Raw genomic sequence first — 12,432 nt, 5'->3', positions numbered from 1 at the left:
CTTGCATCTGGCAGTAGTTTCTTAGATATGATACCAAAAGCATAAGCAATATCAATAAAACAAACTCTCTGAACATCAAAACTTTTATCCTTCAAAGGAAAACTATGAAGAAAACCTATAGAATAGGAGAAAATCATATATATCATATAATCATATATCCGATTATATCATATAAAATCATATAAATCATATATCCGATTAGAGTCTAGTAAAACTACTACAATTCAACAACAAAAAGACAAATAATTTAAATACGGACAAAATATTAGAATAGAGTCTTCCCCAAAGAAGATACACAAATGGCCTGCTCCTTTGAAAGGGAGGAATTCCTGTGTGTTAAATAAAGGTCTCACCAGATAGTCACAAACCTTGTTGACTCCATAAGGGAGACTGTCCAAAAGGTCTTATAATTGTGTTCACGTTTTGTTTTTTTTTTTTTAAGTCCGCCAAAGTGACTTTTAAACCATCATCACTCAATCTGTAACTCTCCAGTGAAACTCTTCTCTGTGCAGAGGACAGCCTGCAGGGAGCTACCGAGCCAGCCCTCTGCTCAGGGCCACCCAGCTGAGTGGGGCATAGCTTTGGGGCTCCTGGTCACACAAACACAACCACAGAGACACCAGCACACCTCCACCGCAGGTACCTAGATGCACACGTTCCTCAGGGAGAGTGCAAACGAAAGGGGCAGCAGACAGAACAAGGGGCCCCTAGGATGCCAGACCGGGCAGGAGCAGACAGGATGTCCTGTTGACAGGTCTTGTCCCATTGTCCCAAAGCTGTTCCACCGGGTCTTTCCGTGCTCAGCCATGTCCAACGTGACCCACGTAACCTGGCCAACGGGCCAGCCCATGGCCACTCACCGTGCACTTGTGGGGCTTCTCGCCTGTGTGTCTGCGCATGTGCACCACAAGCATGTACTGTGCCTTGAAGGGCTTCTGCTCACGCGTGCAGGCCTGCCAGCGGCACACAAACTCCTTCTTCTCCCCGTGGATGTGCTCGTTGTTGATGTGCTGCCAGGAACAAGCCCACAGAGAGGGATGAGCCCAGCCACCCACCCCTCCAGACTACACCTGGTCTGTGCAGACCACCCCCCACACGGCATACCTGTTTCACAGACTGAGAATGAAAAAAAAGGATGTGAAATAGCTCAAAAATTTTGTTTTATATTGATTGCATGCAGAAAGGATAATATTTTAGATACATTGGGTTAAACTATATGATTCCAATTGATTTTACCAGTCTCCTTTCCCTCTTTTTAAATGTGCTCCTAGCTAATGTAAGATTACATGTGTGCCTGGCATTGGGGCTGGCAGTGTCCCTCTCTTGGACAACACTGCTGTAGATCTTTGCAACCTACAACGCTGCCCAGAGCTGAGCATCTGGTTACTGGCAGCCTCTATCCTTGTGAGACAGAAAACCGCTGGGCCCTTCTGCCCCAGGTGACAGGCCAGACTGTTATGCATACAAATGCCAACACTGAGATAAGCAAAATCTACAGCGCTTTGAACTTCCAGGGAAATCTTAGCATATTAGCCTCACTTTCATTCTGAAAGCTTTTCAAATGATCAAAATGCTTCCTGACAATGCCTTTCATTTTTTTCTTATTGGTTTACTTAGCAACAAATTGTTAATAATTGACTAGGGGCTCTAGCTTATGTGCGTGCCTGGGCCATCCATCTTCGCAGGGAGCGATGGAGCTGGGCAGAACAGGCTGCCCCCTCTCATGGGACCCTGTCCCTTCCAGGGCCAGACGCAGGTAGTCACCTACAGCCCCAATGACAGCCCAGGGCCCAGGTAGGAGCCTGCAGCTGGAGCCCTGCTTCCCACATCTGGACTGTCTGCCTTTCCATGAAGAATCCCCTCCCTGCTCTTTGGAGTCGACTCAGTCCTTGCTAGAGCATCTTTTACATCTTCCTCTCTACTCCTCTGGGCTTCCCTGGTGGCTCAGATGGTAAAGAATCTGCCTGAAATACAGGAGACCTGGGTTCGATCCCTGGGTTGGGAAGATCCCTTGGAGAAGGGAATGGCTACCCACTTTAGTACTCTGACCTGGAGAATTCCATGGACTGTATAGTCCACTGGGTCGCAAAGAGTCGGATGCGACTGAGTGACTTTCACTTTCATTCCACCCCTCTGCTTAGGCCCTCTCCCCACCTCAGATCTTCTCCTTCTCCTCTCTTCATCTTACTGGCTTAAAACTCACAGCTCCCATGGCCCGGACTCCACCTCAAGACTTGTTTAACCCAAAGAGGTGGCACAGGTTGAAAAGTTATCTTCGAGTGCCTGAGGGATTAGATAAGACCCTGCTTTAAAGGTTCAACATCAGCAGTAATGGGTTTGCTAAGAAACTCCAGTCCCCTGGGTGAGAGTTTGGGGTGAAAAACCCCAAGGCAAAAGAACCCTACAGTCTTTGAGTGCAAGCTCATGCCAAAAGCAAGCAGGGGGAGTGGGCAGTGTCTTAAATGTTGATTTACAGACCTGGGGAGGAGGCAACTCATGTGGGATAGCCTGTAGGTGTGACCGCTGCGTGTGTGTGTGTGTTTGTGTATGTATGTGTGTTGGTGTGTATCTGCCCAGCACTTGAGCTGCCAGCTTGGTGTAGGTTCATCTTTATAGACACTCACTCACTAAAAAGTGTGTGTGTTGGGACTGGGGGAGACTTATTCTTGACTTAAAGTTCTTTTCTAGATGCAGAGGAGGAGAACACTCGGCTGGTGTGGGGAACAGGGAGGAAGAACTAGGAGGGAATTGCTGTTTGGAGGGTTGCTCTCTGCTAAGTGTTTATGCTGGTATCATAGTCAGCCTTCAGCCCTCTGTAGGGTGGGCTCCACCTTTATTTACAGGAGGGAAAAACTGAGGCTCCCAGAGGTGCAGTTACTTGTTCAGAACTGCTTGGCGTGCTGTGGTGGGGTCAGGTAGGAAGCCAGGCACCTCCTGCCTTAAGCCCCTGTTCCTGCTTTTTGCACTGCACAAGTTAGCCCGCAGTGGCTGCTGCTGTAGGGAGTTTAGAGGCAGACCCTGAAGAGCACACCCAGTTCTCAAGATCTCTGATCTCCTGGTCTGTCAGTAACTAGGCATTTTTAAGCAGCTCACTCCTTGTATGGGCGTATACATTCAACTGCACCCATGTACACTGAGTATCTGTGCACGGTCTCCAAGAGGAAATGACCAATTCCTTTCTCCATGGGAGGACCTTCTTTCAGATTTCAGTGTTAGGTTTGTTATTATTTTGTGGGCACTGGCTGACTTAACTAATCCTCTTTCCCTCTTTGCTCTGACTGCCAGGAAGCTTAAAGAAAAAAGAGAGAGATGTGTATGTGACCTCTAGCTCAGAATACTTGGTTTTTAATACTAACTTAATTCTGGGCTTTATTTTATTGCTCCTTTTCCTTCTAACTTTCTCCTTATTTTTCTTCCTCTCTTGTATGACATAGGTATTTATAAGCCCCATTTTAGGAATAAGTACAGCTTTGGTAAGTAATCATGCCTCCCACTTGCCCAGGAGGTGGTGCAGGCACCTCTGGGGTCCCTTCTCTCTAGCAGAGGGCCTGGAAGCTCCACGTGGCCGGGTGCAGGTGCTCAGGGGCTTACGTGCACCAGCTGCTCCTGCGTGTCGTACTCCTTGGTGCAGTCCTCCCAGTGGCAGTTGGTCTCATAGATGACCACCTCAGCCTCCTGCTTACAATCGTCTCTCTCCAGGTCCTCCTTGAGGTCAGCCAGCTGCTCCTGGGGGAGTGGGGCAGAGCATACCCACGTGAGCCTTGTGCGGCCACCTGGTCCCAGGGAAAGGTCACTGTCAGCCCTGTGAAGGCTGTGCCAAGGACCCATTGGCTGGTCTAGGTGGAGGCACACCTGCGCTCACATACACATCACACGCGTGCACCCACAGGCACGCACATATGCTGGCTTGTCACCACCCAGGTGTCCCATCACATCCTGGGTCCAGTGGACATGGCTCCGAGAACAGGAGACAGGAGGGCAGTGACTTTTGCTTATCGGATATGGTCTCCTCCGGGGAGAGCTGGGGTGGGCCCCACAGGCTGGGATGGGGCATTTGTATTCACAGGATGTATATGAACAGGGTCGGCTCTTCTTTGGAGGCAAGAGGAAACTCCACACACATTGGCCTGGCCTTATCCTTGTACTGTCCCCTCCTCCCAGGGTCATACATGGCACCCAGAGTACTCTCCCAGAATCGGCTTCCCTGCAACAAGCCTAAAATGTGGGTGTTTGTATGCTGCTACCACAGCCAGGCACCCTAACATTCAAGTGGAGGCTGACCGTTCCCTCCAGAACACAGTGCATTTGTGGTCTGGGTTCACGTTTCTGGCCACGCTGGAGCCCACGTGTGCCCATTTCAGGGGGAAGGAAAGGCCCCTAAGGTGCGCCTTCCACTGATTATAGGCATCAAAGCTCCTTTCAAAGAGGACAAAGCCTTTTCCTCTCGAAGCAGCAACAGACCAAGAGTAAACCCCACAAGGTCGCCCCCATCCCAGCCGATGCTAACAGAGCTCGTGGGGGGTGGGGGGCAGCCTCAAAGCAGGGAGCCCGGGACAATCTGAGTGGTTCCAGGAGAGGGCCTGGGGAGAGGTACAGATGGCCAGTTTGGGAGGCAGGCCTGGCGAAGCCCCCCAGAGAGGGCTGAGGCCTCCCCAGGACCCCCTGGCCTATGGGGCAGGCTCAGGGCAAAGCCAGGCAAAAGGGCAGATGTTAAGGGACCTGTTTCACTTGCAAACTATTTCCAAAATGGCAGGAATGTTCTGTCTTTCAAAAGAGCCTCCAGGGAAAGCATTCATAACTCAGGCTGAGTGGTGGGGGGAAGACACCCTCTCCCCACAGATAGGCACCCCAGCCCCTAGCAGGCTCCAGAGACTCAATGAATTGGAGGCTGCAGCCCCCACCTCAGCCTCCCTCCAGAAGCCGAGTGCATTTCTAGGGGCAGAAACCAGCCCCGTGACCCTCCCATGGCTGATGCAGACTCGCACCCAGGATTGGCTTTCCAAAATGCTGCAAGGGCTCCTCCAAGAGGCGGGTTCTAGGTGTCATTTCCCAGAGCACCTTACAATCAATGTTTGCGTTCTGGAAAATGATGACATGTTGTTCAGTAAGTCCCCAGGCAGCAGCACTCAGCCCACCTTAAAAGGAGGGGCAGGAACATTCTGTCCCAAATGTCTAGCAATGGGCAGGGCCTCTGAACACCTCTGCACTTCCAGAAAAACTGGAGATAACCTTATTACTCCTCAAGCTGCCTGATCTGCTTATTTCGGAAAAGGTGTGAAAAAGCTGCCAGGTGGACCTGAGCGGAGGAGGACGGACAAGAAGGGGGGCAGGTCTCCAGATTCAGCGGGGTGGCATCCTAGCCCAGGAGTCTGAGGGCTGAAGCCCAGGAGGGACTTGTTCTGTTCTGCCAAAAGAAAGAGCCCATCCACCTTGCAAGTGAGTCAGGGAGCAAAGGACCCTGTCAGGTCAGTGAATCAGGACCCTGAGTGACATGGTGACAGCCTCCTGGTGATAAACGCCTGTCCTTTCTTGACATGAGGTGGGAGCCGAGCTGGGCAGGAGGGAGGGCTCTGTGTGCCAGCCCCCACCCCATCCCCCGACACCGGGTGAATGAGGAAGGGCAGCAGGCTCCCTGGGGCTGAGCACCCTTGCCTGCACTGCGCCCCCATGCCCTGCAGTCCTGTCCCCGAAGCTCCAGCGCATTTATCTCCCTTGGATGCGTGCTGTCCTCATCAATTTCAACGGCCCCCAATGATGGCCGGCCGCGTGGAGACCATGCATCACGCGGAGATGCTTTGGCGTCAGTGAAGGGAAAAGAATTTGTCACCAACCCCTGTGTTTGCCTGACAATAACAGAACCCAATATTTCATAAAAATTAAGTGCCCGGAGCATGCCCGATGGCTTACAGGTTTGATAAAGGATGGTCCGGCAGATGTAGGGAAGATGGGGACCAGAGGCCCCCAGGACGCTCGGTGTCAAAGCTGCTGATTCTGCAGTAATGGGTGGAGGTACCATGAGAGGTGGCCCTGGAGCTCAGTATACACACTGACCCTCCCAGGAGCTGGGGCTGCATGCCTGCCAGCCTGATGTTGGAACAAGTGGCAGGATCTCCAGGAACCTCAGAGGCCCATTACGGGCCTCAGGTGGCTCTGTTCCTCTCCTTCCCACCAGCACCTGTCCCCTCTCCCCTCCTGCACACTGGAACACTCTCCCTCAACTTGGCACTGAGTCCTTAGAAAACCTTATCTCCCAGCTACTGCACACCAGGCCCTGTGCAAACCTGGTGGCGCAGAGCCAAACCAGGCACTGTTCCTAAAGCGCCACCTTTCTAAAGCTGACCAGGCAGCGCAGGAGACAAAGTGACCCAGAAGCTGGCGGGGTGGGGGGAGCCTCTGGACGGATGTGACTCCTACTGTCCAGGGGATAAGGTGGGGGACAGATTTCCAGGGAGAGGGAGCAAGGATGGGCCTGAGATGTTCAGGGGCTGTGAGCGACTCAGTTTACCTGGGGCTTGTGCTGCAGACCCAGCATCCTTGCCTCCCTTCCTTCTTTTGTTCAGTGGGTGCTTGATGAGCACATGGGGTGCAGGGAGCAGGGACACAGTTCCAGCCCTCCTTGATCTTGCAATGTTCCCTCTCTGGGTCATTACTTTACTCATTCATTCATGCAAGCTGTCCATCACTCATTCCCAACAGAGTCACGGCCCCTAGGGGACAAGGCTGGAGCCCGGCCCGAGGACAGCTGGCAGGTTACCTGTGTTAGGGTCAGTGGGGAGGCTGGCCGTAGGCCGTCAGCCTCAGTTTTGACCTTGCTGCGCTTGTGAATGATGATGGGGTTGACAGTGCTGCTCACGGCTGACTCGCTGCTCTGCTTGTTCTGAGAGAAGGAAGCACAGAGGGACCCATCACATGCGGGCAGGACCTCCCAAGTTTTCCTGGGGCTTTACCTCTGGGACCATCTGTGTCAACATTTGTGACTGCAGTTTCAGAAACACTCCACTCTACACCCCAGCTCAGTCCTCAGGCCAGGGATACAGCCAGGAGAGCCCAGAGCTTGGCCCATCAGCGCCCTCCTCCCCACCATATAGCCCCCACCCCACAGAGATGGAGCAGGAGACCCTCTCTTTGAGAAATGCTGGGGACCCCCACTCCTGACTCAGTGGCCTCAACTTCTCAGCCCTCCAAGTCAGGGGCAACTCTGGGTTTGAGGACGATAGGGCCTGGCCACTCAGGCCCTATCAGGGCCTGAAGAGCAGGACAGAAGAGCGTGGTTCCTTGGGACAAGCAGGTTAGAGCTACAGTGTCAGTTGTTCAATTGCTCAGTCGTGTCTGACTCTTTGTGAACCCATGGACTGCAGCACGCCAGGCCTCCCTGTCTTATACCATCTCCTGGAGTTTGCTCAAACTCATGTCTATTGAGTCGGTGATGCCATCCAACCATCTCATCCTCTGTCGTTCCCTTATCCTCCTGCCTTCAATCTTTCCCACTATCAGGGTCTTCCGGTGAGTCAGCTCTTCGCATCAGGTGGCCAAAGTATTGGAGCTTCAGCTTCTGCATCAGTCCTTCCAATGAATATTCAGGGTTGATTTCCTTTAGGATTTACTGGTTTGATCTCCTGGCTGTCCAAGGGACTTTCAAGAGTCTTCTCCAGCACCACAGTTCAAGTGTCAGGGGGTGTGACAAAAGCTGACAGCCACCATCTGGGGGAGGTGCTGGGTGGCTGGCTGGAGCCCTGGGGAGAGCTGCTCCTTAACTGAGTGGCCTGTGCTTCACCTCAAGAACTGTCATCATGGGTGCTAACCAGGATCCAGGTGGACCCAGGTACAGTGACTTAATATGGGTGGCAGGCCCTACTCTGCAGGGGCGTCAGCTCAGGCTGAAAGAGCTTTCGGGCAAATCAGGGTTCAAAACACTGTCTGATTCCGAGGCCTGTGCCCTTCTCGCTGTCTCATACTGTCTCCATGACTCCAGTTACATTTCCTCATCTGCAAAAAAGGACCTCATTCATTCATCAAATGCTCATGGCACCAAGTGTGTGCCAGGTACTGTGTGAGTGGGCCCAGGCCTGTCCAAGGACCATTGGGAAAGTCAAATAAGATGGCTCTCATGCTCTAAAATTAAGCTGCATGGTATTAGCCATGACTCCATCTGTTTCATCCATGTTACGTGCTATGTATGAAGCCCCTGTATGATGCCTGACTCTGAATCCTAGAGTTTCTCCATTTGCTCATTAGTCTTATTAGACAGGTGGCCAAAAAATTGAGGCTGGGCTCTTGCCGACAGGGAGTGAGGGCAGTGTGAAGCCCCAGTCTGGGTCTCCTGACCAGGTATCGAGCCCAAGGCCCATTTGATCACGTGGTCTCTGCCCAGAGGTATCCTGCCAGTCAGACCTGTGCCCAGAGTCCTTCCACAAGTTCTTGGCATGAGATGGCCACAATCGGCCTTCCCTGGGTTCATAGGAGTAGCTGGTGGCCCCCCTGCTCCCTGCACCCACCTACCTGATTGGCGTCACTCAGACAGTTGCTGCTGCTACTGAGCTGGGTGGGTGTGGCATTGATGGAGGTGAAGGCCACTGGCTGCTGGGCCAGGAAGGTGGGCGAGGGCTGGATCAGGGGTGGCGTGTGTCCGAAGGCTGAGCCCAGGCCCCTCTGCTGGCTCAGGATCTGCTGGTAGGCCACGGGGTTGATGGGGTGGGGGAAGGTGAAGGCTGGGCTGCAGAGAAGGGCAGACAAGGTTGAAGGAGTGGGGTTGGGGTGGGGTGGGGAGCATGGTTCTGTGAGGCTTACATGTCCTGGGCAGACAGGACCCTGCCCAGAGATCAGGATGGTCAAGTTGCTGACCTCTCCCCATTACTATGACTTTACCTCATTCAAGCACCAGCTGCGGCTCCCCACCGCCTGCTGTCTCAGGCGTCCTCCTCTGTGCTAGACACTAGGCCCTGCCCCAGGATGCAGCCTTCTGCCCTGGCAAGTCCCTCCCCACATCCTGGCCCTTCACTGCTCTGATGCCTGAGATGCATCCCTGCATCACTGATGCCCCTGAACTATTTGAACCCATTTGACCTCTGATGTCTGTTCTAATGCCCCCTCGTCCAGGAAGTGCACCCTGAGGCCTCTGTTCACATTCTCCTCTTTTCTTGAACTCCTACTGCACTTCTGAGCTCTACCAGGTGATCTGTCTATGAACCCACCAGTCTTTACAGAACGGATCTATCCCAGATCTATCAAGGGAGAAATGGTACCCTCTGAGGCTAAGTCATAGACGATGCTGTGGCTTCCTCCTTGCTCTCTGTGGGATCACTTCCCCTGGGCGCTGGAGGAAGGGGAGCTGGCTGCCATGCTGTGAGTATGCTCAAGCAGCATGTGGGGGGGCTCCTGTGAAGAGGAACTGAAGCTTGAGCCAACAGCCCTGAGGGCGAGCCATCCTGGAAACAGATGCCCAGAGGCAGGTGAGTCTCACTGGCTGACATCTTGACTGCAACCTCCTGAGACCTGAGGCTAAGCCAGTCTCATACTCCTAACCTTCAGAAACGGTGCAAGATGGTAAATGTTTATTGTTGTTTGAAACTGCTTCCAAACTGTTTTTTGGTTTCTGTTTGTTCTGTCATGCACCAAAAGATAACAGATGCAGTCATTATCCTTCCTCGTCCTGGTCCTTCGGCTGAGCTCTCCTGACATTTCTATCTGCCCCCCATGCCCTCTTTCTGGAGGGCCATGGGAAGGTCGTGGGTTTCAGTCAGGTTGGCTGGAGTCTGAGTTCTCTCAAAAGCCGAGGGCTGCACAGAGGGGACAGGGTAGGCAGTGTTGAGGAGGTTTGGGTGTGCCATGCTGTGACCCGGGAGGGAGGCCTCTGCCAGCCCAGACATGTGAGGGCCAAGTCAGTATGGTACTTCCAGTGCTGGTCAGGGACACCCGCTGAAATATTAGCAAAGTCAGCCTTGGACTTTATGGTGGAATCTTTCATAACAGGCTCGGTAGGGGTAACTAATCACATCAGAAATTGTTTGGTGGGTGAAAAACAGGCTCACGAAGATGTACCCAAATGTTGGCACATTTCAATATCATCCCTACTGGTTTTGAATTCATGGAATAGTTGCAAGTCGGCTGACTTATAGCAAGTCCTATGAACAATAAGGTGCTACTGGATAGCACAGGGAACTATATTCAATATCTGGGATAAAACATCATGGAAAAGAATATGAAAAAGAGTATCTGTTTAACTGAGTCATTTTGCTGTACAGCAGAAACTAACACGACATTGCAAATCAACTATACTTTAACAAATTAAAAAATAATACAAGTCTTGTCTTTCTCCTGGGATGGCCTGTGCAGACCCGCCCCTCTGGGCCCCCGCCCGGCTTCCATTCCCGCCCCAGCTCTTGGCCCAGGCTCACCTGAGGGCACCGGCCGACAGGTGTCCGTAGGAGCCGCTGGCAGCCGAGCTGCTGCGGGAGTTGTTGATGTAGGCCACCAGCGAGTTGGGCGAGGTCCGGATCATGCGCTGGAGGTCGAGGCTGGCGTCTGAGAGCGGGGAGATGGACAGCGCCCGCTTGCGGCTCAGGCGGGGTGTCACCCGGGGGCTGGAGAAACGTGACACTGCGGAACATCCAAGCCAAGCCGCATGAGCGTGATGGCGCTCACAGAGGGGACGAGACAGAGGGACGGGACTTGGGGGAAGGGGACCGGTCTGATGGGACTGCAGCTCTGCCCCTGTCCAGCTGGGGGCTCTGGGGCATGGGCCTCTCTCAATCTCAAGTTTGCTCTTCTGCAGGATGGATCTGTCCACACCTGGTGTGCCGAGGAGCTGTGTTCGTGCCTCTCCTGTTAGACACACAGAGGCTGGGACTGCATGCAGCAACGCTTAAAGGCACGACAGCCAAGGAACAAACCACAGGTGAGCTGCCTGGTGGCCTCTCATAAAGGGAACCCACCTGAGAAGCCAGCATCAGGCCAAGAAGCAGGGCCCAGCAGCCACTCTGCCCCTTCCCGACCCTCCCCACGGGTAGCCCACCTCCCTGGCTTCTCACAGACAGCTTAGAGTTGTACACCCTATCTGACTGCCCATGAATACTCTCTCCCCTCCCCTGTACGTATGCACACAACTGTGGGGAGGGAGGAGCACCTGCCCCAGCAGGGCTCCCTGTTCCCACAGGCTCCTGCTTACAGCCTCTCCTCTGCCGTTCAGGGTCCTGTTCTCCCCTCTGGACACACAGAGGCCTCGAAATGTTTTGACACCGTCTCTGGACAACGACCCACCTTCCAAGGTTTCCAACTTCTCCAGACCCTCCCTGGGCCTATTCCCTCACTGTAAAGGTTAGGCTCCACCTAACTGTAGAGCGAATCACATGATGTGTGAGGCATGCCTGGCACAGGGGCATGCTGTACCCCTGCCTACACCTTCCCTCCAGTGGCATTCAGGCTCATTTGGGCTGGAGGGGTTGCCTGTGAACAAGAGCAGCGGCTGCTGGACCCCAGCCTCTGACGCACACGGCCTGGCCCAACCCACTCCCATGCCTGGGCTCGCAATGCCCTCCTCCCTCTGCCTGTTCAGACCCTGTAGGTCCCTGCTCCAGGAAGATGTAGGCTGTCCTGGCTGCAGGGTCAGCATATCAGTGTGCCACACCACCACCACTGCAGGAGCACTGGGGGCAGGAGTGAACCCTGAGACCCTCTGAACGCCCATCCCCAGGACTAGCTGGCCCCCTAGAAAGCCCACAGCCACCAAGTGAAGAAGCCTCAGCTGAGCCGCTGCTCCACTGTCTCCTGCCCTGGGGGGCGACCACGCCTGGCTCTCCCCCAACACTTATCCTTGGCTGGCAAATCTGGGAAATCCCTTTACTGCTGGGCCCCGAGGAGAAACACCTCTCTGAGGCTGTGGAGAGGACAGAGGAGGCCCTGGAATCCCCCGGCTGCAAGGGGATTCTGGTATTTTCTCTCCTGTCTCCCTTATGGATAGGGATGCTGGGTCCAAGACCAATGGCCTGGGGTGGGGTGAGGGCTGGTACCCTGTATGTATGTGTGTACAAGTCAGCTGCATGGCTTGGGGCAAACTGTTAAGCTGTACAAGACTGGAATGTTCCTCCATGTCCTTAGTATAAAATGGGAACCCTTTCAGCACTGGGGTCACCAGGCTGCAATGGGATGACAGATGCTGAGATGGCCTGGGTACTCCGAAATACTCCACAGTTGCAGCACGCATGTAATTGTAGACTTTGTTTTCAACCAGAAGGATGAAGCCCTTGTGGCACATCTTTGTTTTTGTCTGTGTATTCTGTTGGCTTCTGAGAACTGGGGCTTGTTTATCTTTTAGGAAGCAGGGCTATGGTGGGTCACAGAAGGTCCTCCATAGATGCTGTGGGGGACACTGCCTCACAGAGGGGCCCAGGAGCATGGCTGGCACCCAGGCCAGCAGGTGACACACTCAGACCATGT

General features: G+C 53.6%; 1 protein-coding gene across 3 annotated transcripts in view; it reads right to left on the bottom strand.

Moving 5' to 3' along the window:
* GLI2 (GLI family zinc finger 2) overlaps nt 1–12,432 on the bottom strand; it is a 262,634-nt gene that overhangs the window by 10,895 nt on the left and 239,307 nt on the right. For all 3 annotated transcript variants that reach the window (XM_061439998.1, XM_061440005.1, XM_061440013.1), the window contains 5 exons: nt 10,395–10,596; nt 8,500–8,713; nt 6,755–6,877; nt 3,592–3,726; nt 861–1,010 (listed from right to left, as the gene is read on the bottom strand). In XM_061439998.1, coding sequence (XP_061295982.1) covers nt 861–1,010; nt 3,592–3,726; nt 6,755–6,877; nt 8,500–8,713; nt 10,395–10,596 — 824 coding nt within the window. The remainder of the gene's footprint in view (nt 1–860; nt 1,011–3,591; nt 3,727–6,754; nt 6,878–8,499; nt 8,714–10,394; nt 10,597–12,432) is intronic.

Source organism: Bos javanicus, chromosome 2 (assembly GCF_032452875.1).
Source record: "Bos javanicus breed banteng chromosome 2, ARS-OSU_banteng_1.0, whole genome shotgun sequence".
In the NCBI taxonomy this organism is placed as follows: Eukaryota; Metazoa; Chordata; class Mammalia; order Artiodactyla; family Bovidae; genus Bos; species Bos javanicus.
Note: the sequence above shows the minus strand (reverse complement) of the source record. Positions and strands in the feature narration are given on the sequence as shown.